The following is a 25,696-nucleotide window of genomic DNA, read 5'->3' on the forward strand; positions in this document are numbered from 1 at the left end:
ATATAAGAAAAAAATCAAGGTCAAGTCGAATTTGCGTTTTAAGCAAACCTAACCCTACCAAACCTGATATATATAAAAAAATTTTAATTATTTATTTAATTTTATATTTATATTAAAAATAATATTTTATATTTTAAAAAAATAATATTTTATTAATATCAAGTCAAATCAAGTATAATTTTATACAATATCGGGTAGGGTCAAGTTCAGGTATAAAACAATAAAAAAATCATCAAGTCAATCAAGTTCAAGTTATATATATATATATATAATCAGGTTGGATTCAGGTTATATATATATATATATATATAATCGGGTTAGGTTCAAGGTGAGCAAAAACCTATCCTAATCGACTTATTGCCATTACTAGGTGCGCCTCTATCCCTCTCTTATTAATCATATAACCGAGGAACTTACCCAACATGACCCCAAAACCATATTTGCTTAGGTTAAGCCTTATATTATACTATCTTAAAGTATTAAAGGTCTCATTAAGGTTTTTTAAGTGTTCAATCAAGTTTTAACTTTTGACTATCATGCCGTCCACATATACTTTTATGTTATGATCGATCTAATTTTTAAACACCTTATTTACCAGCTTTTGATAGGTTGCCCTTGCATTTTTCAATTGAAGGGTATTATCTTATAGCAGTAAAAGCATTTCTTAATAATAAAGATTATCTTTTCCTCATCGTCATTTAGCATTTTGATTTTGTTATAACTAGAATAGGCATCCATAAAACTAAGGAAGCCATGTTTAGCACTATCATCCACTAACTGCTCTATGCTAAAGTGAAAAAAGCTATTTTTTAGGCATGTTAGGATCAGGTCGATAAAGTTAACATGCATCTTTCATTTTTTACTATGCTTTTTAACCATGAACACATTGGCCATCCATTCATAGTAGTAGACTTTCTTCATGAAGCCTACTTGTAGTAATCTATCGATCTCTTTCTCGATGGTCCTTTATCTTTTTAAGGTAAAGGTTTTTTTTTTTTTTTGCCAAACTAATTTTACCTCAGGATTAGTATATAGCCTATGGATCACTACTTCGATATCAATTCTAAGCATATTAGATGGTGTCCAGATGAACAGGTCGGTATTATCTTTTAAAAGTTGAATTAACTAACCTTTGTGTTAAAGTTTAGTTTCGATATGCATGTGTTTTTTAGGGATACTATCCCAGCATGGTATGGCTACCAGATCCTCGATCGATTCAGGTCAACTTTCATTCGAGTCTAATTTTTAGTCAATTATCTCTTTTTGTTTGGCTAAGTCAGGATCATTTTTTATGAAAATAGATTATGATATGATAATCAGTATGTTATTGATAACTTATTGAATATGTATATAGTGAAATTGGTATGTATTTTTTATTTCAAGACTGACGTATTAGCTCAGTCCAAATGACATATAATTGTTCATGTTGGCTTAAAAGTTGGTCATCTTTAGAGTTACTTCAAAAGATTCAAAAAATAGAATAAAAAAATTTTTTTGTTTGAGCTTAAGAGCTCGAAGCAGTTTAAGAGTGTGCTTCTATCAGGTCGATCTTACATTTTATATTCTTGCTTATGGCTTTTTGCTTCTTATCAGCTTTCACTATTTACCCTTTCTCAGTACTTTTGGTCTAGGTCAAACTGTCAGTCTATTTTTCAGTTCTTCTTTTCATTTTTTATGACATAACACTGTCTTATCGTTGACTGATCTCCCTTAACCTCTCCAATCCATTTGGGTATTGGAAATTTCACTTTTAGATGGGGAACCGAGCCTATGAATCGTATAACACATTGGCTAGGTCAACCCAATATCATATTGTAGGCTGATGGGACATCGACAACCATAAATCCTATGACTGAGGTGATTATTTTTTATTATTTCCTCAAAAAAATCGATAGCTTGATGGTTTCTTTCACAGGTACTTGTTTATTGCTAAATCTCATTAGTTTATGGTGATCGGCTACAACTGATCTTCATTAATTTTCATTTTTTTCACAGTGTCATCGTACATGACATCAGTTGAGCTTTCATTATCAAACAAGATTCTTTTAACTACATAGTTGTATACTACAGTCATGATCATTATAGCATCATTATATAGGTGCTCGATTCCTTTCAAGTCTTTCAGACTGAATGAGATCGTTAGTCTTTCTTGTCTTTTTTGTTCTTTGTCGAGGTACCTATGGCCATAACCGTGCTTGGATTGAACTTCTTTTTGATTGAGGTAGAGCTATTTTCAGTGATCACATTTATCACTCCAGTAATTGGCCTATTGTTATCAGCTTGAAATTATTCTTACCTCAGCTCATATCCTTGGACTTTTTTTCTATTATTTTTTAGCCTTTTTTTGCCCTGGGTGGGTTCTCTTTGGTATTGTCTATAGTTCATTTTGGGTTAGCCTTTTCTTCACTATTTACAAACTTTCTCAATTGACTTTTCTTTATTAGGGCTTCAATCTCATTTTTTAGGTCAACGTAGTCTTCGATGTTATGGCCAACATCCTTACAAAAAGTATATCTTTTGGTTAGATCCTTCTTTGTGTTCTATCTTAGTGGTTTTGACCATCTGAGGTCAGGATTTCTCTTGATTTACATCAGATTCTTTTCTCAAGAGGTATTTAATGCAGTGTAGTTTTTTTTTTCATTGAGACTTCTAGCCTTATGTCATCTCCCTCTTGAGGGAATATCGTAAAAATTTTTACCTTTTTTACTACTATCGAGGAAAGAGATGAACCTTTCTCACCTCAGTTATTTTTCATTGTAGCCTTATAATTTATAATTTTTTAACTATCAGTAAGACATCGATCAAATTTTTAGGTGATTTTAGCAACAAAATTAACTTCATATGATACTCTTTGTCATTGAGTCCACTTGTCAGGGTGGCTACAGTGGTAATTAGCTATAAGCCTTTAACCTACAGAGTTTTATTGTTAAAATGCATGACATAGCTCTTCAAAGATTCATTACAACCTTAGTGGATTATCATTTAACTCAGGGTTGTCTTCTTTACTTTTTAACTACTCACAAATCGAAACAGAAAAGAGTGGCTAAGCTTATTGAACGTTATAATTGACCTCAGTTTCAGGTTGTAGTATCAGGATCAACCTGCGCCTTTCAAAGTGGTAGTTAAGCCTTTGCGCATTAGAGCTTTGTTTGCACCTTGCATTATCATATTAGTCCTATAAAGTTTCAAATGATCGAAGGGATCAAAAGTATCATCATATGTTTCTAAGGTCAACATTTAAAACTCTTTGGGAGGCATGGTTCTGTTAATTTCTTTAATGAAGGGCCTCCAAGAACTTAAACTCATCCTCTAATGCCAATGCTTTTGTTTTCAACTTTTTCTCCATTGCTTGCATCCGAGCTTTCAAGTCCTTGTTTAGTTGGGATTCAAGGTTTGTCTTTTTGGATTTTTAGGTTGTGGCATATGTCAAGTTATGGCTGGGATCAAGGCAAACAAATGTATGCTCCTCTTTTCTAAAGGCAGAGGAGGCTTCCATTTCTTCATAACTTGGCTATCTTACTGCGGCTCGTCAGCCAGGGATAATTAGGTCAAGCACTTTTGAAGTTTGTGGTGGGGTTATGGTCTCCAATATTGTTAAAGGCCTATATCTGCTTGGTCAAGACCTAGAATTGTTCCATGGTCAAGCCTGTCTATGGTGAGGGAGGTCATTTTGAGTGTTGACTATTATGTGTTTCTTTTCCAACCGAAATGGTTGCTTCTTCTTCCTCTAAGGTTCTTTTCCTTGGTGACATTATTTCGTGTTTGCCTAGTGAATGAAAAATGAAGACCCCTACTGGAAGTGCTAAATGTTTGTGTCGAACTCTGATCTCAAGGTATTCTTGGAAAGATAGAATAAAAGGACAATTAACGACAAAAACAATTAGTGTTCCCTACGTTTGTACTCTGATGCATAAGTCAGAATAGGAAAAGTCGGAAGAAGAGTAATAAAGAAAATTAGGAGTATGATGAACTTACTTTAATGATACTTAGACTTTCATATTTATAAATAAACGATAGAAGATCATTATGAGATAATAAAAATAATGTCGAATTAATATGACTTTGAGTATATTAAACTCACTTGACATGTTAAATCCACGTAAATATAAAAATTACCTCTTATTTTCTGCTAAAGATTTCTAATATAGAAAAAGATACATTTTAACGTTCGTCCTTTAACAAAAATAAATATTGGATATGCAATAAAATTAAACCGAACTAATAATTCAAGATATTTTCTTGTTATCCGAGACATGAATAATTACTACTCTTATTTTAAGCAAAAGGAGCCAAATGCCTTAAAAAGATGGATTAAGGGTTCAAAGTTCAAACCCAATTGCACCATCTCCTCGATTATATAAACTGGAAAGTTTAAGCTTCCAGCTTTGTACTTTTTTCCCTTTATAGTAACTAAGGGCTGTAAAATAATTAGTATTAAATTATTAATTAGTAATTATAATCATCAATTCTTTTCGCATTATAATCATCAATTCTTTTCACAATAAGTTGGGATTGTGGGAATCAATAACCGTGTTAAGATTATTGATTACAACTAGTAGTATTTTTTTTTTTAATTGCAATAATTTTCATCTCATTCATCCATGTTAAGCAATTTTGGCTCGTTTGCTAATAAAAGGAAAATAAAAAGGGTCATCAAGTAATCATCAGTGCTTTCACAGATGCATCCACCTTATTAATTACCAAGATAATTATACAGTGAAAAAAAAGAAAAATCCCCGAGCTTGACAGCAAATCAACTTTATTATCAAAACTTTAATTGGTTGATGACCACAACTTGGATGATTATGGTTTAATATTAGGAATCACCCATTTGGAGAAACAACAAATGCTTTCAAAACACTTCTACTCTCATCTTCACCGTGCAAGATAATATCTATATGTGCCCCACCTCACCATTCTTTTTAAAGCAAACCAATCTTCTCAAGAAGTTGGATGACACTACACTGTTTAGGTGGATAATAGATGTTTATTTAACCATTTCTGTTTTGATTTCTCAAATTCGCAACAAAAGGTAGGGTCGTCTCTTTCTCTTCTCCATTGGCAGCTACCTTAGCTCATCGTTTTATTCCATTAGTGGCTTTTCAATTCTGTTTCATGACATGACTCCCTTACACCCTAATCTATACTTGTCTCATTATTCAATTATATGGTATAAAGGAACCAAAACTTAAGGACCTTGTATCAGGATTTGGGGTGGTGAGGTTCTCATGCGGTTCGTGGCTAGCACATGAGCAGATTGCATAAATCTTTCTAATGGGAAGTATTTGGTAGTTCTGGCCGACATCTTTCTTTTTTCCTGTCCAATCTACATGCCACCATCAATGGAGATAAAACTGTTGGACTCCTGCAAGCGTCAGATGCTAGTCCCTGTCCTCGCCAACCCTCTTCCTTTGTTACCAGAGCATCACACAGAAAATCGCACATGGAAATGTTGAGCCTAGGAATAAGGTGCTTATGGTAGCAACTTTCGGCATCTATATATATTAGTCATTCCTGTATTGGAAGAAAAACTGGCCGCTTAAAAGGTACTTATTATATCACTTTGAACCTCTTTTTGTGTGAGCGAATAATAGGTTCAAACAAAAAGAAAGGAACAAAAATGAAAGCAATCAAACAATTCAATCCCATTCAACCAGAATCGGCCATCAAAACCTGCTTCATGTATATGGTAACGGTTCATAATCATTTAACTTGATGGAAATTTTTTTCATTTGGCACAATAAGCAGCTGTAGTAATGAGTAGATAGATACTTTCCATGTAGCCCAAGCTAGAATTTCTGGATTACCACGGAATTGGCAAGTCCTGCTTGTTCTACGGTTTGGGTTGGATCAGTAAGAAGTTTAGGAGGGAAACCCATTATCTGCAATTGATAGTTTGTTGCACTCCCAGGTCTAGATGCATTGATGAAGGAATGGATGTCATCAACTGTGTGATGGAAATTGAAGTGAGCTATCCTGCGAGTCCCATCAGCCAACCTAAGCTGAATTGAGGTTGATGGTAAACTTTTATCTACAACCAGGCCAGGAGAAGGGTTTGGAGCAGAGTTGAGAGGAGTGGAACTGATAGTTGGTTCAGGAGCTGCTGAAGTACCGCTGCTACCAAGAGTTCTTCCTACACCCTGAAATGCCACCTGGCGCTTTTTCTCTGGTTCCTGCAAGAAGACAAACATAGGAGTGATATCCTCAAATGGACTTAAAGAATCAGCCAGTTGGTCTTGAATGCGTGTTAAAAGAAGACAGAAGCATTTTTGAAGGACCTTTCAATCATTTTCTAAATTCTACAAGTTACAACCTTACGGACAAATATAATAGTAACGGGAAAGAGAGACTCACAGGGCATTTCTCGTCCCTCTTTATCAGATTGACATGAACTGCTGACCTTCTATCAGCAGGCTCAAGCTCTTTAGGACACTCAGACTTTCTGATGCTCTGTGTTGAGATGAGACCAAGTTGTTAAAACAAGAAGAAAAGGCATTCCGAAACATGAAAATTAATTCACTCAAAAAATTTGAAAATAAATAGAATGAAACACCTGTTTGCAAGATATATGAAATGGAAAAGACAAGAATGCAGAAGGCCAAACTTACTAATTGCAGTCATACAACCGAGTATTCACTCCATAACATGAACAGAAATCATATACCTCCAATAACACCTGTCATTGCATTTCTCTTATTTATCTATTTCTATCATACATGTTAAATCCTAATTGCCATTACCTCTAAGAAAGGTGCATTTTCAGGATCATCCAACCTCCTCAGAGGGCCATCATTTACAGTGAAACCATTGATCCAGAAAACTATGTTGTGAATAAAAGCCTCAGGCTGCTGAGGTGCAGAAGGTATAGTTTCCCCTGAGAGGAATCTACCAGTTCCAGTAAAACTCGTTGAACTTGATGATGGACGAAGATGTTCAAGAGGCCCTTCTACAGCTCCCAGTTGATGAGCTTGATTGAAAATCTCATCTACATCATTATTCTTCAAAGGATCTTGAACAAGCATGCCACTGCAAAAATTAGAGTTATAGTTGATCATATCCTTAACATTTCATCATAATTTATTGAATTGAAGGTTGGTATTTTCTTTAGATGAACTCTTTGAGAAAGCTTAACAACAAAAAAGGAAATAGCCTCATCAACTATAAATAGAATGATGAATGTGTATTGATAAATCAATTTGTTACTGGACCTCACATCAGATGTGCAGATCAAAACATAGCAGCTCATAATTAAAAGTGGAAATACATCCAAATATCCAGCACTATAGACATTCCAATGCCATCAATATGAGAAAATAATTCTGTACCGCCTAATGGCAGCAAACAACCCAAACATTTGAAAGAAGCCTTATAAACATTGTCTAAAATTAAATTGAATTTGTGATCATGCATGCAAATACTGCATCAACAAGGTTAAAAAATTTCTTGCAATGAACTTTTATGGCTTAAAAAGTTACAAATAGTGTGCTTCGATGTGCGAATAAAAAGATAGCACGTGTTCATTCAAATGAGATAAGAATTATACATAATTTACCAAAATTTCTAAAACTAAACCCATATGATTGCCTGTCTCATAAATGATTCAACTTGCACTCCACGCATATGTGCTCACACTAGCATCATTTAAGAGAGATGATCTTTGTCCAGTTCTTCTAGCTGAGCACAATACAAGTACAATAAAACTGTCTATGCACAAAGCAGTTGCACAAAGTGATGCACATGGACTAACAAAAAATGTCTTCATGAACAATTGCCAATGAGTAATGACTGCCGAACTCAAAGCAAAATAGTTCATACATAACAAAATGCCTGAACATGGTAAAACAACATATCAATATCCTTTGAAATTCTATATCTTAAATCCAACACTAAAGTAAATCCGTGCTATCAACTCTTAGAATCAGAAGTTAAAGGATTAATTCAACATGGTAAGAAATGCAGCTTCTTAGATGCACTAATATGTTAGGTTTGAGATGCTTAAAAATTTTGAGATAAAAATTCTAAGGCCGACCATAGCTCATAAGCTCAGTCAGCCATAAATAGCTCATGGAACTTCAAAAAGGTGGTGTATCCATAAACTGTCTCAAACTCCCATCCAAAAGAAAGAAAAGTCTATTATGCTTGAATGGAAATTGTTGAACGCCTCCTTGCTATAGCAGTTTTGGTTTATCATATCATCGAACTGTCATAGGCTTCCCAAGCACTAAAAAACTAAATTTCAATGCGAAAAGCAATGTTAACTTTCCAATCCCACTCACAACTTAAAGTCTCCCCAAAGAACAAGGTGAAGATCTAAATTACTCAGGCAAACTCTCCCACTAGGTTCTTATTCCAATTAACATCCTCACTGCATAATTCAACAGAATAATCCAAACAAAAGCCAAAACTTCCCTTTTTTTCTGGTAATGTTCAAATTTATCGTCAAACTCCAAATGAATTATGCTTAAAACTTTAATAGCTCAGCAATAAATTACATTCTTCCTTAACCTTTAAATTTCCTCAACAATCAATTAAACAATTGGATGATTATAATAATAAAAAGGCACATAGGTATCAACTAAATAACAAAGGAAAAGAGAGAGAAGGACCTTTTCTCGCCACCAGTGTAGTACTCCTGGGGGGAATCAGAATCGCTGTCGGAATCGGGTCCAGACCGGCGGTTCAGATCCGAGAGCGTGCGTATGCCACCAACGCGGCTGCTCGATGGCTTCGCAGGTTTCTTGTCACGGGAGGCCATTGGTTTAGTCTGATTCTGTTTTCTCTGATTCAGAAAGAAGTTTCAAAGAGGTAGAGATTCTCTGACCAGTGATCAGTGAGCTATTAGGAGAGTTGGCGTAATTTTATATATCGACACAAGAACGGGCGCGATTCTTTTTATCTTTGGGATTCGGAGCATAGATATTTGATTGGCAATGGGATCGATTCACATTCGCTACATTTATTTCTTTTTCTCCTTCGGACAACTCAAACTGGATCCTTCTTTTCATCTTTAACTGTATATTTACATAAACAATATCATATCATTGTCAGCTGGATTTTGTCGTTCAACCAAAGCCCAACTGATTTGGGCCGTCACCCTCTCCTTAACAAATATTAGGTTCCAAATTGGGCTTTAAACTCGGTTAGTTAATTAAGCGTGCAGATGGGATAGACGCTCGGATGCTTAAATAGTGCCGATCTGGCACCAATTTCTGTCTCTTTTACCCACCAGTTACCAGTGAGGCGGTAACCACTATCATCTTTACTAATCCTGTCCAGAAAGCAAAGCATCCAAAATAAAATAACGTTAATGGCGGAACCGAGTGTTCGAAGCTTGTTGAACCGGGACGAGCAGCGAAGACTAAATCGTCTAAAATTCACCTGCGATGCTGGATTCTTATATCACGCACGCCCCTCCGACACTCCAAACCTCGATGTAGAAGATTCTAATGATCCACTCAGTTTTGATTCCGACAGCTGCGACTCGGAATATGATTCTGCACCGTTGACTCATCTATCGACGAGTCTCCGAGTCTTCTCCGATTGGATGCTAAGGATGTAGCTGGCCGGTATGGAGATGATCAAGGCAATGGAAGCTTCGCTATGTGAGGTAGAGAAGCGGAGGGTGGAAACGGAGGCCGAGTTGACTCGGATGATGTTGCGAACTCAGTCCCAGATTGCTTCGTGTATTGCTGGAGATGTAGAGAATAGGAAAAGGAAGCGTGTAATAGAGGACGAACCGAGGGACTCTGCTGTTAGGTAATACAGTTCTCTCTCGTTTTTTTTTTTTTTTTTAACAGCAATAATCGACTCAGTTATTTTCATTGGTTTATGCAGGCAAGGAGCTTTGCAGCTGAGTCTGCTGCAGTGCGACTTGATCTTCTATAGTTTCACTAAAACTAATAGAATGGAAAAAATGTGTTTTTTGTTGTATAAAATCAAAGTTGAGGGATGCAAATGAAGCTTTGATCTTTTGATCATAGACCGCGTGCATCCCGATCATCATATCTATATAAAGGAAAAATCTATGCACAAGGATTTGATGCGTCTGCAGATAATCACCATATTTGTCTCTCTACATATCTAAAGGAGGTTTCTTCATAGGTGAATTAGGTATTTGGTTTATCTGCTCGGCAACACCAAGTAGAGCCTTGCTTCGGTTCATTGCACTTTTCATGTATTCATCCACAGGTGGGAGAGACGGTTGTTCTTTGTCAGTAGTTGCTTCTCCTCGAATTATCTGTCAAAAGCCATGAATGAATGTAAATAGTACAATATGGTGTATAATAGATCAAAACAAAGAGACTTGAGGGATCGAGAAGTAATACCTTTGATGCCCACGACCGCTCTGCTTGTTGGCATGCATCCCGGATGTCCCTCCCAGACATTCTGGGTTTGTCATATGGCAATGCTCAGTAAATTCCCAAATTATTATGGTAGGAATGGGAAAAGGTAAAGGATACATATGAAATGCAGAAGATAGGTTAGGTTTGCTTAGCTGAATTTTACAACAACAACAAAAAATAAAGGCTGAATTCTATTAGAAAATCTTTAGATATGAAACAAAACATGCACAGAAACAGAAATGCTTTCGCTACATAGCTTTGGTCACATTTGGGACATTCCATGCACTCAAGCAAATAAGATAAAAAAATTTGGACTTACTCATCTGTGACTCGAGCAAGTTGAGCTAACTCTGATTCTGTAAGATGCTTTGCATACTGAGCTGCTATTTCCAGACGGTTTTGCTCATCGGGTAGGCCAAAGACAATCATTGAATCAAAACGGCTGCAATAACAAAAGGTGTGATTCAGAAACATTTCACCACCTAAAGATATAATTAACCTTGCATTTGAGACTGCATCTTTTCACCTAATCAATGCAGGATCAAGATCTTGTTTTCTATTTGTAGCAGCAATGACAACTACTTTCTTGTCCTGTTCAAATCCATCAATCTGCAAAAACAAAAATATATTTTCATCAATAGCGCCGTAACAGCATCATTATTTAGGCAATCCAGAAAATTAATGTTACTCATACAAGATAGTGGATTGCATTAATAATAGTTAAAGCTGAAAGCCTTTGTAAGATATAAGATTAGGATTTCTTCTTCGCAACCATTTTTTATGCTGTTTAAGCACTGTTCTTGGATTCGGGGGACAGCTTACAGATTCATACAGCATAAAAGTTTGGTAGAGAGACAGAGGCAATAACTAGCAGGCTACAATTGACATGGGGAAATAGCCTGGGTTAGTCCTTTAGTAGCAGTTTATTTCCAGCAAAGAGAAGGCCATTTCCCACTGGCTATTGCAATATTTTTGGGTAAAGGATATTGCATGCTGGAAATGATGAGAAACAAAACTCTTAAAACCCAAAATAACCAAAAGTTGATGTTTTTAACAGGCTTGCTAAGAGGCTGATTTTTCATTAGTAACCAAAACCACTGGAAAATTCAATTTTACCTGTCGCAATAGCACTGACAAAATTCGACGTGTAGTTTCATGAATTTCACCATCACGAGCGGTGGCAAAAGAATCAACCTGCAACAGAGGCTGTCTTATCAACAATCTTATACAAATTAAATGCAAATTGATTGATAGTAAAAATGTATGGAAACCAGTGGCTCATAAATAAACGGGAGGGCGTTGTTTATTAATCATTACTTGTTTCATTTACCTCATCTAAAAATATGATAGCACCATCAGGGAGCTGATCGGCAAGAGAGAACACTTGCCCCAGTAAGCGTTCACTTTCACCATAGTATTTTGACATAACAATCTCTAGTGGCACATAGAGCAATGGGACACCCTGCAAAGCATGCACGTGCTTCAGTTCATCACAGATTCAAATAAAACAATCTCATAAAGAAACTATCATACTACTGTGACTTATTCTAAAAAGATAAAGCAAATTCTTAATTAAGAGTGTGGCAGTCACATCCATGTTCTAGATAAGAAACTTGCTACTCACCACCTGATTAGCAATAACACGAGCACAAGATGTCTTCCCTGTACCTGAGATAGGTAAATTTTTGACATAAATGAATCAGTTCAAAATTGTATTTTCAAGAATGAGTCAATATTTCTTTCTTGGTTGGAAAGCAAACCTGGAGGTCCTTCAAAGAGCACAGCTCTAGGTCTATTTGACTCAAATTTTTGGCGAGTCCCACGAGCAATATCATCATATACTTGAGGGCTATTTAGAGCCAGTAAAATTGTATCTTCTATTTCTCTGGAACAATGAGAAGTTATATACACATACATACATACATACATACATACATATATATATATATATAAGAAACACCATCTTTGCATAATCTATGTTTGACAGAAAAAGGAGAAACATGGAATATAATAGTCATTGAGTCTTTTACGTACCGTTTTTGTTGATCATATCCAGCAATATTATCCCATGATATCTCACAGTATGAGTTATTATGATGTGGTGCATCAAGTCCATAAATTCTCACCCCCATGGCCTCCAGGCTCGCAATTGATTTTTGTGCAGGCATCCGTGGAGAACCTTCCCTAGGTTTTTTTACCAAAGTGCTACTTCGTGCAAACCTAGCACCAGCTAGTTCTAAGACAGATACCAAGGCGTCAAGCTCCTTGGGGTTCAAACTTCCTTGCTTTATAAACTCAATTTCCTACAATAATTTGTACAGCTGATTAAACAGTTATTTTGTGAAACATAAGAAAAAATAAATGAAATCTCACTCATACTACAATATTGTCAGAAGCGTAAGAAATTAAGACCAACCGCTTTGTCTGAGCTTATGAGCGAATGGAAAATGAGGATGCATAAATCACCTTCATCTCCATTACTATAAACTGAATGCCCCTCATTTACTCCAGTTTCCTTCCGTTTCTCTAGTGAATTAAGTGTTAGCTGCCAAGCTACTGAACTGAAACAACAAAAAAGTTGGAGAAACTCAAGAACTTCACATAATTTTAATGCCAAAATAAGTGCAACTGCAGGTTTGAGAAGAGCTTTATCATGGACAACCTGTTCCATGCACGCAATAGCACATCTGAACCACCGCCACGCTCTTCAACCTTCAGTCCAAGATGTGAAACAAGGTTTGCAATCAATTGTGCAACTTCACATGAAGAAGGAATCTGGAATTTGATTGTAACCTATAACAAGGGTAGTCCTATTAAAATACTTGAGCTGAGCAGAAATAGCATGAATCCAGTTATACACCTACTACCAATTTACAGATGAAAATTAGAAGTCAAACATGCTTTCAGAAAAGAAAATACTTTATATATATATATATACACACACACATATATATAAACACTATAAATCATCAGAAATAACAAATAGTTCATTATACATCGGATCATCACCATGAGCCTCTCCTTCTAACCCATAAATCAGGCTAGGGTATCCAAGAAAAAAAAGAAATAAACTGAAACAAAATAAAACAACCTTTTGGCCCTTGACAGCAACAGTAAACCGTGGATAAGAACCATATTTCATTCCTTTATCTTTAAGAAACTGTTCAATTCGCTGCCTCTCTTTCTTGGCAGTTTCCTCAAGGTTGGCATGACTTGCAGGAGGTTCCGCTGGAAGAGAAGGCTTGGCAGTGACCTGCAAGAAGCTAGTTTCACTTTAAAATCAATTCAAATAATGCAGCTCCAAACCATCATAACAGGTATAAGCTTATGGTACACATTCCAGGAGACACTTTCCTTTTGGAGAGAGGGGGTATTGCTTGACATGTTAGAATTAATATGGAGTATGACATAACATAGTTTAGGGATCTAATGTCTGAAATGATAATGCAAAAAATACAATAATAAAGGGAAAAGATAGAAATGCAGAGAGACATCAACATCTGGTACCCAGAAATATAAATTGCACAAACCTCACCAGCTTCAGCATAAGCTGTTTGTATCATTCCTGCTCCAAGCAAACCAGCTAAGACAACTGGAAGTAAAGAGTATGACCCTGAAGCACCAGCCACCAACCTTAGTTGCTGGATATCTGATCCAATAGTAAAATTTGAGCTTTGAGAGAAAGCTGCATATGCCAATAATAACAATATGTTCCCAAAAAAAAAAAAAAACAGACTGAAACGGCATCTCAACATGACATAAGAACTCTATTTACTATTCCCCATGGTTCAGAGTTTCTAGCCAAGATATCACTCGTCCACCAGCGTATAAATTAACACAAAAAGAAGCATCAATTATATGCACAAAGACAAAATCTTTCTCCAAATAACCAATTTAAGAGAAAGCACTTTAACTTTATACTGTATTTTTTTCAGAAAGAAATTCCCCGTCCGAAAGTGCCAAGAATCTTGGTTGTTTGGACTGTCGTATGAGTTATAACGTGTTAAAAACAATGTCAATCATCACATAACAATCAATTTTAAGGAAACAACCTCCATTCGACTAAATTACAAACAGCAACTTTAGGCCATTTTTTAGTGATTACATATATGATTCCTATTTCCTGTCACGAAGTAATGTTTACTAGTTCTTCGCCAATATAATTAAGAAGAAAAAAAATTGAAGAAACAGAGGAAGAAGCTTACGGTGGTAGAGAGGAGGAGGGAGGTCACGTGAGGGAGCACGTGACGGCGTTAGGGTTAGCGTTTTAGGAGAGGCGATTATGCGCCATGACCGAGCAGTCCTTACTAGTCGCTCCAAAACTGCCATCGGACAAAGGAACCGTCTCTCCCCTACTGTGTTGTTTCAAGAGTGTCGAGCCCTGCCCAAGCGGTAAAGCTTCTTAGATGCGGTGAAGCAGGTATGCAACTTCTTGCAAGTCTTTGCTTTTCTTGTTCTAATTTCTACGAGAGTAAACTAATTGGACTACTTTGACAATTCCTAAATGCCACTTTTTTCACACCTTAATTTTTATTTATCTAAAAATTACTAGCAATACGTTGGGGGGATGCCTGTGCCTGAAATTTCGTGGGAAATGGCGTGCTTTGTCCTTGAAAAAATATTAATAATTAATAACTCTTTAGAAATTAAAAAAAAAATGATACAGTATTTGTAAACGAGTTTTTTATTAAGGTGAAAATATATTATAAATAAGTAAAATAAGATATTTAGGAGATGTTAGAGACTAAAATTAGAATAGATCTTAAAATATTGAGTGTAGAAGTAGGAGATGTAAGATTTAATAGAGAAGAAAATAAAACTCTGAAAAAAATTTAGGAAATATAGATTATAGAAAGTTTGAGAGAAAATTATAAGAAATTTATCAAAGTTTTTCAAAAATCTCTTATGAATTGTGAAAACTTTTATTTATAGGTTTTAAAAATAAAAATTATATATTTCAAATATTGAATATAAATAATGATAAATAATAAGAGAGTTGACTGTTGCAAAAAGTATTGATATATTATTTAATGAGAGTTTAATTAATTTTTTTATAATAAGTATAGTGAATATAAAAATTTATTGTCTGTTCTAAAGGAAAAGAAGAATCACTCATATTTCATATAAAAAATTTAGAGAAAATCTCTTAGTTATCTTCATATCTAATTCATTAAGTCAAGCTTTCTAAAATATTTTAATAATAAAATTAACCCAAAAATCTCATCATATTCAAGAGTTATTTTTACTTTTTTTTTTTTAGTGAAGTAACATTTGAGAAAACATCTTTTATAAAACAATTCTCAATGAAACAACTTTTAAACAAGAGTTTTTTTGGTAAAAGTATTAGTCTTATTCATTGAGAAAGTTGTTCTGAAAATAATTATTCGTTGAAGGTGTTATTCTATAAAATAATTATTTTTTTGTTAACGTATTGTTCCATTAAGGAGTTGTTCCTTAAATAGTTATTATGTAAATAGTTATTATGTAAATAGTTATTTTGTAAAAAAATTATTTCATGAATAATTGTTTCGTTACATAGTTGTTCTATAAATAGTTATTCTATAAAAAAATTATTCCATGAATATTTGTTCTGTAAAATAATTTTTAGTTTTATCCCTTGTTTTAACTTATTATCAACTTTAACAACTTTAAAAAAATTTAAAAGAATAAAGTATTAATAACTAAAATCAAATATTTACACGATATTTTTATCTTGAAAAAAAAAAAAGATCTTATACTTTTTTTACTTGTTTTAATCTATTTGTCTTTTTTTTTTTTATCTGAAAATTTTACTTGAATAAAAGTTTTCTACTTGGTCTGATCTCCATCTGAAACAAAACGCAATAATGTATTTGGGATGTGTCATCAAATGCTATTTATGCACCTTGCAATGAGTTGACTAATTAAAAAAAAGAAATACATAAACTATACTTTGGTATAGACTTTGATTTACCATAAGTTTTTTTTTTTTTTCTTTTCTCGAGGAATGCTAGGGGCAGTCGATCCTACTAACTCTTTTAGACAGTTGAGTATATAAACTGCAACAGCCTCTCATGTTTCAGAGTTAAAACCAAAAACTCCTAACAGCCAATTATTCATGGATTTTTTTTTCATTTATTAATAAAAACGTTACCTTTTAAAAATAATAAAACAATTAATAAAAATGTTACTTTTTTAAAATAATAAAACAAGAGTATTTGACAACAGCTAAACAATTAAAAGAGAAGCTAATTAGAGGAAAGCTTTACAAATCCAAGTTTAATTTTACTGAATTTTTTTTTCTTTTCAATTCAGTTTGAAATTTATCCCTTTTCTACAACAAAATCCATTCTTGTTTCTCACAAAGACAGTAAAACAAACCCAACAAAAAAAAAAAAAACATGTGAAGAAAAAATTATCAAAAAAAAAAATGAAGATAGAAGAAAATAAATAAAATTTTTTAAAGACAACAACAAAATGAAATAAAAATATAGAGGGAAGTAATGAAGGTTTTTAAGGTGTCCTGTATGGTGCAGCCACTAGTGAGGAAAGAGATGGACAAGCCAAGAGCCAATCTAGCCGCTGGCTCCAGTCATGCACACAATCTCTTCCTCTTTTGGCAAATATCTTCATTTCTGTGACTGTTAACGATAGAATGACCTGTTAAAGATTTGTTTTTTTATTGCCTCATGGCAATTGAAGGCGGCGATTCTATTGGTTGATTTGCTTTTCTTGTTGGAATGATTAAAAATAATTATGTAAATATCTATACATATACTGAAAGTAATCTCTTCAAAATTACTAAATTACCCCTCCCATGGTTTTTTTAGAATTTGACAATTAGTTAAATGGATTATTATACTCTCCTACTATAATTATAAAAATATCATTTCTTTTATAATTATTTACTATGATACCTCATACCATAATTACAAAAATATCATTATCTTAAATTGACTATTATGCCATTATATTATAATTACAAAAATACACATTCTATTATAATTATTTATTATAATATCTTCATATAATAATTACAAAAATATCTTTTTTTTATTATTGAATTACAAAAATATCTCGTATCTTATTATTGACCAAAATTACTAATACCTTCCTGCTATAATTATAAAAATACATTTCTCTCATAATTGATCAAAGTTACCATAATGCATTTCCTATCATAATTATAAAAATACATTTACAAATGCTTAATAAAAATTTGATATGTGGCATTTTATTTTAAAATCAATAAAATATATTAAAACAATTCTGTTGATAATTAGTATAATAATCTTTTGATTATCTTATATGATATTGATATGTATCCAAATTTATTACAATGCTTTTTTACCATAATTATGAAAATAATTATATTTTTATTAGTTAAAATTATTATAATGCCCCTCTTAATTATTATAATTATTATAATAACCTTCTTATTATAATTATAAAAATATCCCTTCTAATATAATTGATTAAAATTACTACTACAATGCCCCTCCTACAAAATTTATGAAAATACCACTATTATAATTAGCCAAAAATTACTATAATGCCTCTAATATTATAATTATGAAAATATTTTTACGAGTACTTAATAGGAAGTTAACATGTGACATTTGTTTCAAAATTACTATAATACTTCTATTAAACTATATATTAAATTTTAACATAATATAAAATTAATCACATATTAAATTATTAAAATATCATTACAATTATTTTATAAAAAATTGACATGTGACATTTTATTTAAAAATTACTATAATAACCTATTAAATTACATTTGAAAATTTAACATAATATAAAATTAATTATATATTAAATTACTAAAATACTCTTACCATTGCTTTATACAAAATTGACATGTGAAATTTTGTTTAAAATTTACTATAATACCTTTATTAATTTACTTATTAAATGTTAAATAACATATATTAAAACAATTTCCATAAAAATTACTATAACACCTCTTTGTTTATTTGATATGATTTTGATATGTATCCAAATTTAATATAATGTCTTTCTACCATAATTACAAAAATACCTATTTTTTATAATTAGTCAAAACTATTATAATGTCCTCCTACTATAATTACAGAAATACTCTTCCAACTATAATTGACAATAATTATTATAATACCATCTTACTGTAATTATAAAAATACTCCTCCTATCATATTTGACACAAATTACTACAATATCCCTTATACCATACATTAAAAAAATGCCCCATGTGCCATAATTAACTAAAATTATTATAATGCATTTTATACCATGATTATATAAATGCTTTTATGAGTGTTTCATGAGAAGTTGATATGTGATATTTTATTTCAAAATTACTATAATACCCCTATTAAAATTATGTATTGAAATTTAATATATTATAAAATTAATCACATATTAAATTAGTAAATAACCTTTATTATTGCTTTATAAAATTTAACATTTTATTAAAAATAATCAAAGCTAAATGATGATACAGATAACTATAATTTTTATTAAAATTAAAAACTAAATAATTTATATTTTAAAATAAAAAATATTAATCCCCAATGTAGTGGGTACCGCAAACTAATATATATGATGAAAGTAAAGTTGGAAAATTTGAAACTTTATTTGCTTATCGCATTAGTTCTATCAACTTATTCAAAAGAAAAATATTTTAGCAAATTCAATATCAAATGAAATAAAATTATTTGATTCTTTGAGTTTTTTTTTCTTTTTTTTAAAGCTATCCTACGTTTTTTTAAATAGAAAAAAAGTCAAAACCCTTACAATTATATCATCACAAATGTGTTAACAAAAAATGAAAAAAATAGAGAAAAGGGAAAGGAATTGAGATGGATAATTAGTTAAGAGTGATAAAAGTTTGAATTTGATCATATTTGATTTAATTTTTTTATAATATATAATATTATAAAATTTTAAAATACGATTTAAATCCGAATAGATTTTTATTTGAAATTAATCTAATTCAAAATTGAATTATATTGATTTTATTTATCAATTTTATAAATTTATTTGTTGTTTATTATATATTATTTTAATGTAATTTTTAATATATGTAAATAAATTTAGATATAAATTAATTGTATTTATTTATAAAAATTTTAAAAAAATATATAAAAACTAATAAAAATATATAATTTGATTTATTTTTGGATTTTTCACTTCTTAAACCAAAACTAATATATATATATTTAATATTTAAATTTAATTTAAATCAAATAAAAAAAAACTAATCTAATTAAACATTATAATTTTGAGTTAATTTTCAAAATTTTTAGTTGTTTCTCACCCCGCATCATGCGATTAAAATGTCAACAAAAATATACCAAGAGCAAAGCGAAAATTAAAACTTCAATTTTGTTTCTCAGAAGAATCTTGGAACGAGCGCGTTCAAATCAAGTCAGTTTTCAAATTTTTTTTTTCCCAATCTTTCACCCCTTTTGGTTAGGTACAGTACTATGGGCCTGAAAAATTTTAACTGGCTACTAAAATTGTCGGTCTCGACTTTGAAACTTGAAACAAACGTGGCATTCTGAGAGTTCGAATATCCAAAAGCATCAGTAGATACGACTACTGCTAGCATTTCCTTTTTTTCGTTAAGGCCGGTGATTTAGCATTGCAGAGTGGGCTTCTCCAGGATCAAACTTAGGTTTCATCAGTCAGCAGTTGGGCTCAAGACAACCTTAAAAAAAGTAATTACCCAATTCCTTCGTCGGCCTTGTTAAAAAATGGAGTATGCATTGTTTCATATTTTTATTAAGAACCTTTCTTGCTACACTACAACTATATACATGTAACATAAGCCATTGTACCCCCACAGCGTAACAAGATAATGGAATGATTATATTCTTTTGGTACTTCAACAAAAAATGGAGGGTATGAGGTGTTTGGAGGAAATGTTTTACCTGTAAATTCTAGTTCTAGATGGATAAAGTTCATGGTACTAAGTTAGATGCTTGGTTGGTTCCTCATAAAAATTCTAGACATAGATTGATTATTGAAAAACAGTTTTTTTTTTAAATTCAACTTCAAAGTCTTTCACCGCGACAATGATGTGTGTTTATTAAGAATCAGACCCCTTTGGAATGAAAACTGATCTTGTTTCCCTTTTCCCCCTTTCTTTTGAATTTGATACGTGATACGACGCTGTGCGGGGCCTGGGCGGTCGCTTGCCACCAGAAATTAATGAAGAAAAATCGTGTGCTTTCTATGGCTGCCATAAGGCTCAAGGGAAGTTAATGAAATAAATTACAGGCAGATGAATTTCAAAATAAAGGTCATAATTTCCTACTCTTCACTCTCTAGCTAGAAGATGACTAAAATCAATATATATTAAATAAATGTAAAAAATTAAAAAAAAAAAAAACCAACAAAAATGTGAAACAACTTTTTGAAATCACAAAAATCAACAAATCTAATTAAAATACTTAATAAGAGAATTAGTTTAAAAAATTATAGATAACAGTAAGACTTAAAGAGAACTAATTTTCTATAGTAAGAATTCAAGGGAGCAAAATCATACGGATAAACAACAAAATTACTATAAAAAGGAGAAAAAAAAGGTTAATAATGATTAACACACTTAATAAATTTTCTTAGTGAAAAGGTTGCGCAAATTAAAAAAATTACCACCGCTTGCAACGTTAGCCCCGCTGCTTCTACCATTTCCACGGCCTCCGCCACGGCCGCCACTGACGTCGGTACTGATTTCGGAAATTATTGCATTATTTTCATCAGTTCTACAGCTCAAATGATGTCTGTACCCAATACATATTGGCACGTTCAAATTCAAAACCTTGGCTTTGTCACCGTTGTTACCACCGTTAACAATTTTACCGCGACGAGTTTCGATAACTTCTTTCTTACCGCTACTCTTTTCAGCACTCCGACCCATGATATCGAAGCTCTTGACACCGGAACCGCCACGTCGAACCTGCCAAACTGGGCTGCTTCGGCCCAAGTGAACCCCTGCCCGACTGGGGCTGCTCGGCCACTTTCTAGACTTGGATTCACCCGCCGAGTTGCTTCGGGAACACGGGGCGCTACTTACCTTCCGGGTACCCGCCGCACCGGCTGTCATCCTGGGTCGGGTCCCGTTAGTACCTGCGGATCTGCTCCTTGAGAAAGGCCAAATATTTATATTCAACTCAGCTGTACTCGCTCCGCTTTGACTCTGACTCTTCTTCTCCTTCTTCTTCTCTTTCTCTTTATCTTTATCCTTGTCTTCTTGATTTTTAGTTCCGTTCTTGCCCTTTTCTTTCTTAAAAATGTCTCTCCACCGTTTCGAAGCTGACAAGACAGGAAGCGGTTCCGAAGTTATAGGAGGGCCAGGTTCGGGTTCTGGGTCGGGAATAGGAGGTTCTGATGCGGGTGGATTTGAGTCGGTTTGTGGGTTCTCTTCGGGTTGTTTGTTGGGTAAGAGATGGAGAGGAAGGAGAACACCATTAACAATGAGTTCATCAGCGGAGGTGAGATCGGGTTGAGGAAAAGACGGGTTCCGGACCATCCAGAACTCGAATTCAGGTGAACTTGAATGGCTGCTTGTACTGCTTCTTCTTCCACTGCTGCATGGTGATAGATTTTTGGGTTCTTCGTTTACAGTTTGCAGGCTCTGCATTTTTTTGGCAGAAAAAGAAAGAAAAAGTTAAGACTTTGTTATGGTTTTTGAGAGGAAAGGTTAGAGTTCTGTTTGTTGAGTGATGGATGCGAAAAGAGGTGGGGATCCTAATAAAAAAAAAGGAGAGCTTCAATTCACACTTTTTTTACTTTCTATATATTTTTTGAAATTATTTTTTATATTCCTTTCATTTTTAATTTTTGAATTTATAAATTTATAAATTTTGTATTTACAAATTTAAAAACTTTTAAGAGATATTTGATCGGTGAAATTTTAGATTTAAGAGCAAAATACAATATTCAAGGTTTTTTTTTTTATTTTTAGATATCTTATATTTAGATTTATTTATTTGATTGAAAGGAATTTATGTATATTAATTTTTGTATAATTATCATACTCACATTAACATATATGAAAATTCATTTATAAAAATAAAAAATAATTATTTACGGCAATTCATACTTTTTTTACTTTCTATATATTTTTTAAAATTATTTTTAAATAAAGTTATTTAATTACTTGTTATATTCCTTTTATTTTTAATTTTTGAATTTATAAATTTAAAATTTTTTAAAAGTTTTCGATTTACAAATCTAAAAATTTTTAAAAGATGTTTGATTGGTGAAAATTTGGATTTCAAGAAAAATGCGATACGCAGGGTTTTATTCTATTTTCAAGTATTATGTGTTCTGATTTACTTATTTGATTGAAAGTAATCTACACATATTACTTCTTGCATAATAACCATACTCTCCTTAACATATATAATAATTCATTTATAAAAATATAAAAAAATTATTTAAGGTATTTTTATATAGAAACACCTTAAATAATCTTTTTATGAAAATATTAACCTTAAACACTAAAATACAAAAAGACTATTTAATGTGTTTTCTATACAAAAACGTCTTAAATAATCCATTTATAATAAAAATGATGCTTTTAAGGTTTTTTTTTTTGTACAGAAACGTTTTAAATAATCTTTTTATAAAAATATTAATCCTAAACCCTAAAATATAAAAAATTATTTAAAGTATTTTTTGTATAGAAATATCATAAATAATCATTTTATAAAAATATAAAAAGATTATTTAAGGCATTTTTTCATGCCAAATGTATTAATTACAATATAAAAAAATATTTTTTTGTACAAAAATCTATAAATGAGTTTCAATCATTTTTAGATATACTTTTTAAAAAGGTAACGATTATTTCATCATTTTTTTAGGTCAAATTTGAAAATAATGCAACTTTCCCTTTAAAATCCTAAAATATCATAGGAAGATATAGGTTTATGATTTCGAGACTTTGGGTACTATTGAAAACCTGATATTTTTTCTTATAATTGTATTATCTTGAACCAAACGTGAAAATTAAATACTCACCATCAGAATTTCGAATAAAAATTTATGGATTTTCACGAATCAAATGCCACCTTAAATGTCTTTGAATTTATATATTTAAAAACTTTTAAAAGTTTTTAAAATTCTATATACGAAAGTTTAAAAATTTTATAGGATATTTTTTCTCAATTGATTTTTTTTATTTTAAATATAATTTTTTTAATTTATTGGATATAAAAATCTGATAAATTATATAATTTACCAAATATATATCAAGTAAGTTATATAACTTATTGAAAATATATATATTCGAAAGTTTTAAAATTGAGATGAGAATGGTAATTAAATAGTTTCATTTAAAAAAAGTTAAAAAAAAGTTAGGTGTGGAGAGAAAAAATAGGAATATGTTTAGAGCCTTTTATAAAGAAAAATAGTGAAATTTTGTTTTTGTTTTTGATTTGACATTTTAAGCTTTTGTGGGAAAAAAAAAACCTTTTAAGCTTTTAGCACAAGATTTTTAATATTGTATCGTATAATATTTTAATTTTTTTTAAATGATATATATGCATACCAATTGTTTCAAAATATTATTTTAGATTTTTTAATTTAATAAAAATATACATGGATTTATACATAAATAATACTACTAATAATATGCAAAATAAATATACAATATATTTATAAACAAAATAAATAAATTTAAAAGTATAAATAATAATATCATTAAATCATCATGATATTTTAAAACAATTAATCTGATCATATAATATTTAAATAAATATTTTTTTTCATATGAAAATATATTAAGATAAAAATAAAGAGATAAAAAAGAAAATAATTTTAGTTTTAAGATTTTTAAACTTTAGAAAAAGAGTACAATTATTTTTTTAAAAGAGATTGAAAAATTTATGAGTTTTAATTCAAAAAAAAATATAAAAGAAAATAAGTTGTAGTAAAAAATAGAAAAAATTTAACTTTTAAAAATTATTTTGTTCGTTAGTTTTATTTTTATTAATTTAAAAATAATAAAATAATAAATTAAAAATTAAAAATTATAAAATAAATTATTTCATCAAAATTTATTAAAGTTAGTCAAAGTCAACCAAAACAACTTACATTATACGATATCAAATCTTTTATAAAAAAATTACCTTTAAGATGTATTATATTTTAATATAATTCTAGCATATTAACTGATACGGTAGGTATTAAAACAAAAACACAAAACTAACAGCAATGTTCTAGCCACGTTTGTTTGGGAGCAATTGAAAAGAACGAGAAAGTTAGTGGTCTAGGAATTAGGAATTTTGGGGTCTATTTTATAGATGCATGGGAAATTGTTACTATTGATTCAAATTTCTAGTGAGGAAATGAATTAGGAAAGATAATGCATGTCATTAGAATCTAAAAAGCTAAAAAGAAAATTCTTCGACTATTGTAATAATATTAATAATAATATAAGTAACATGGTTGCCATTTACTCTATAGTTATTACTTTCGTTATGGTATGTATTAGTTATATCAAAATATGATATATTTAAATATAATTTTTTGTAGTAAATTTGATACAAGATAATGCTAATTATTTTCATTAGTTTCGGTCTGTTTCAATAAATTTTGGTGAAATAATATATTTTAGTTGGTACATGAATGTGAAATATATTTTATAATTTATAACTTATTTTTTGTTATTTAACTATTTTAACTTAATAAAAATAAAATTAATTGACAAAATAATCCTTAAAAGTTAAGTTTTTTTTATTTTTTATTTTAACTTATTTTTTTATACTTTATTTTTTCAAACCAAAGTTTATAATTTTATATTTTATTTTTTCAAACCACAGTTTTATAAGTATTTCAGTTTTTTTTTTCAAGAAAACAATTATACTCATTTTATAAAGTTTAACAATCATAAAGGTTTGATTAATTTTTTATCTCTTTATTTTTATCTTAATATTTATATGAAAAAAATACTTATTTAAATATCATATGATCAAATTAAGTGTTTAAAAATAACATAAAAAATTTATGATATTATTTTTTATGTTTTTAAATTTATTTATTTGATTTGAATATATTACATATTTATTTTATGGCTTATTAATAATATTATAATGTATAAGTTCATGCATATTTTTAAATATATTTGTCCCAATTTGAAAAATCTAAAATAATATAGTGAAACAACTAGTATCGATATATACCATACTTAAAAAAAAAAAAACAAAATGTTATATATTAACAATATTGATTTACTCCCTTTCTATCTATTATTAATTATTCTCTCATTTCACTTTCAATAAAATTGTCTATTATTATTGTCATTACTCATTAACAACAAATATAAATAATATGAGTAAACAATAAAAGGGGAAAAAAATAGAAAAACACTTTTATCC

General features: G+C 30.9%; 3 protein-coding genes and 1 pseudogene across 9 annotated transcripts; 1 reads left to right on the forward strand and 3 right to left on the reverse strand.

Moving 5' to 3' along the window:
* Positions 1–5,621: 5,621 nt before the first annotated feature.
* Positions 5,622–9,171, reverse strand: LOC111275230 (plant UBX domain-containing protein 4-like). The gene is made up of 4 exons (XM_022860429.2): positions 8,607–9,171; positions 6,741–7,026; positions 6,355–6,450; positions 5,622–6,173 (listed from the first exon to the last, which is right to left on the reverse strand). The coding sequence occupies exons 1-4, from the start codon at positions 8,753–8,755 to the stop codon at positions 5,790–5,792; spliced, it is 915 nt and encodes a 304-aa protein (XP_022716164.2). The 5' UTR covers positions 8,756–9,171; the 3' UTR covers positions 5,622–5,789.
* Positions 9,172–9,307: 136 nt separating this feature from the next.
* LOC111275232 (uncharacterized protein At4g22160-like) lies at positions 9,308–9,991 on the forward strand (annotated as a pseudogene). The gene is made up of 2 exons (XR_016333965.1): positions 9,308–9,756; positions 9,835–9,991. The product of XR_016333965.1 is annotated as an uncharacterized protein At4g22160-like (transcript).
* On the reverse strand, positions 9,906–15,020 carry LOC111275229 (uncharacterized). 6 transcript variants are annotated; one of them, XM_022860424.2, is made up of 14 exons: positions 14,549–15,020; positions 13,874–13,992; positions 13,435–13,596; positions 13,006–13,136; positions 12,760–12,904; positions 12,378–12,646; positions 12,104–12,228; positions 11,968–12,011; positions 11,674–11,805; positions 11,460–11,537; positions 10,870–10,952; positions 10,663–10,785; positions 10,326–10,386; positions 9,906–10,237 (listed from the first exon to the last, which is right to left on the reverse strand). In XM_022860424.2, the coding sequence occupies exons 1-14, from the start codon at positions 14,670–14,672 to the stop codon at positions 10,073–10,075; spliced, it is 1,761 nt and encodes a 586-aa protein (XP_022716159.2). In that variant the 5' UTR covers positions 14,673–15,020; the 3' UTR covers positions 9,906–10,072. The 6 variants fall into 6 exon arrangements, with proteins under 6 accessions (XP_022716159.2, XP_022716160.2, XP_022716162.2 ...); XM_022860425.2 differs by having other exon boundaries at positions 13,874–13,956; positions 14,549–14,944; XM_022860427.2 differs by having other exon boundaries at positions 13,879–13,992; positions 14,549–14,842.
* Positions 15,021–20,812: 5,792 nt separating this feature from the next.
* LOC111274033 (uncharacterized) lies at positions 20,813–22,063 on the reverse strand. The gene has a single exon (XM_022858688.2). It carries the CDS (start codon positions 21,952–21,954, stop codon positions 20,920–20,922), a length of 1,035 nt encoding a protein of 344 aa, XP_022714423.2. The 5' UTR covers positions 21,955–22,063; the 3' UTR covers positions 20,813–20,919.
* Positions 22,064–25,696: the final 3,633 nt, after the last annotated feature.

The sequence above is a fragment of the Durio zibethinus genome, chromosome 26 (assembly GCF_047325235.1).
Source record: "Durio zibethinus cultivar Kanyao isolate XHJ-2024 chromosome 26, ASM4732523v1, whole genome shotgun sequence".
Classification (NCBI taxonomy): Eukaryota; Viridiplantae; Streptophyta; class Magnoliopsida; order Malvales; family Malvaceae; genus Durio; species Durio zibethinus.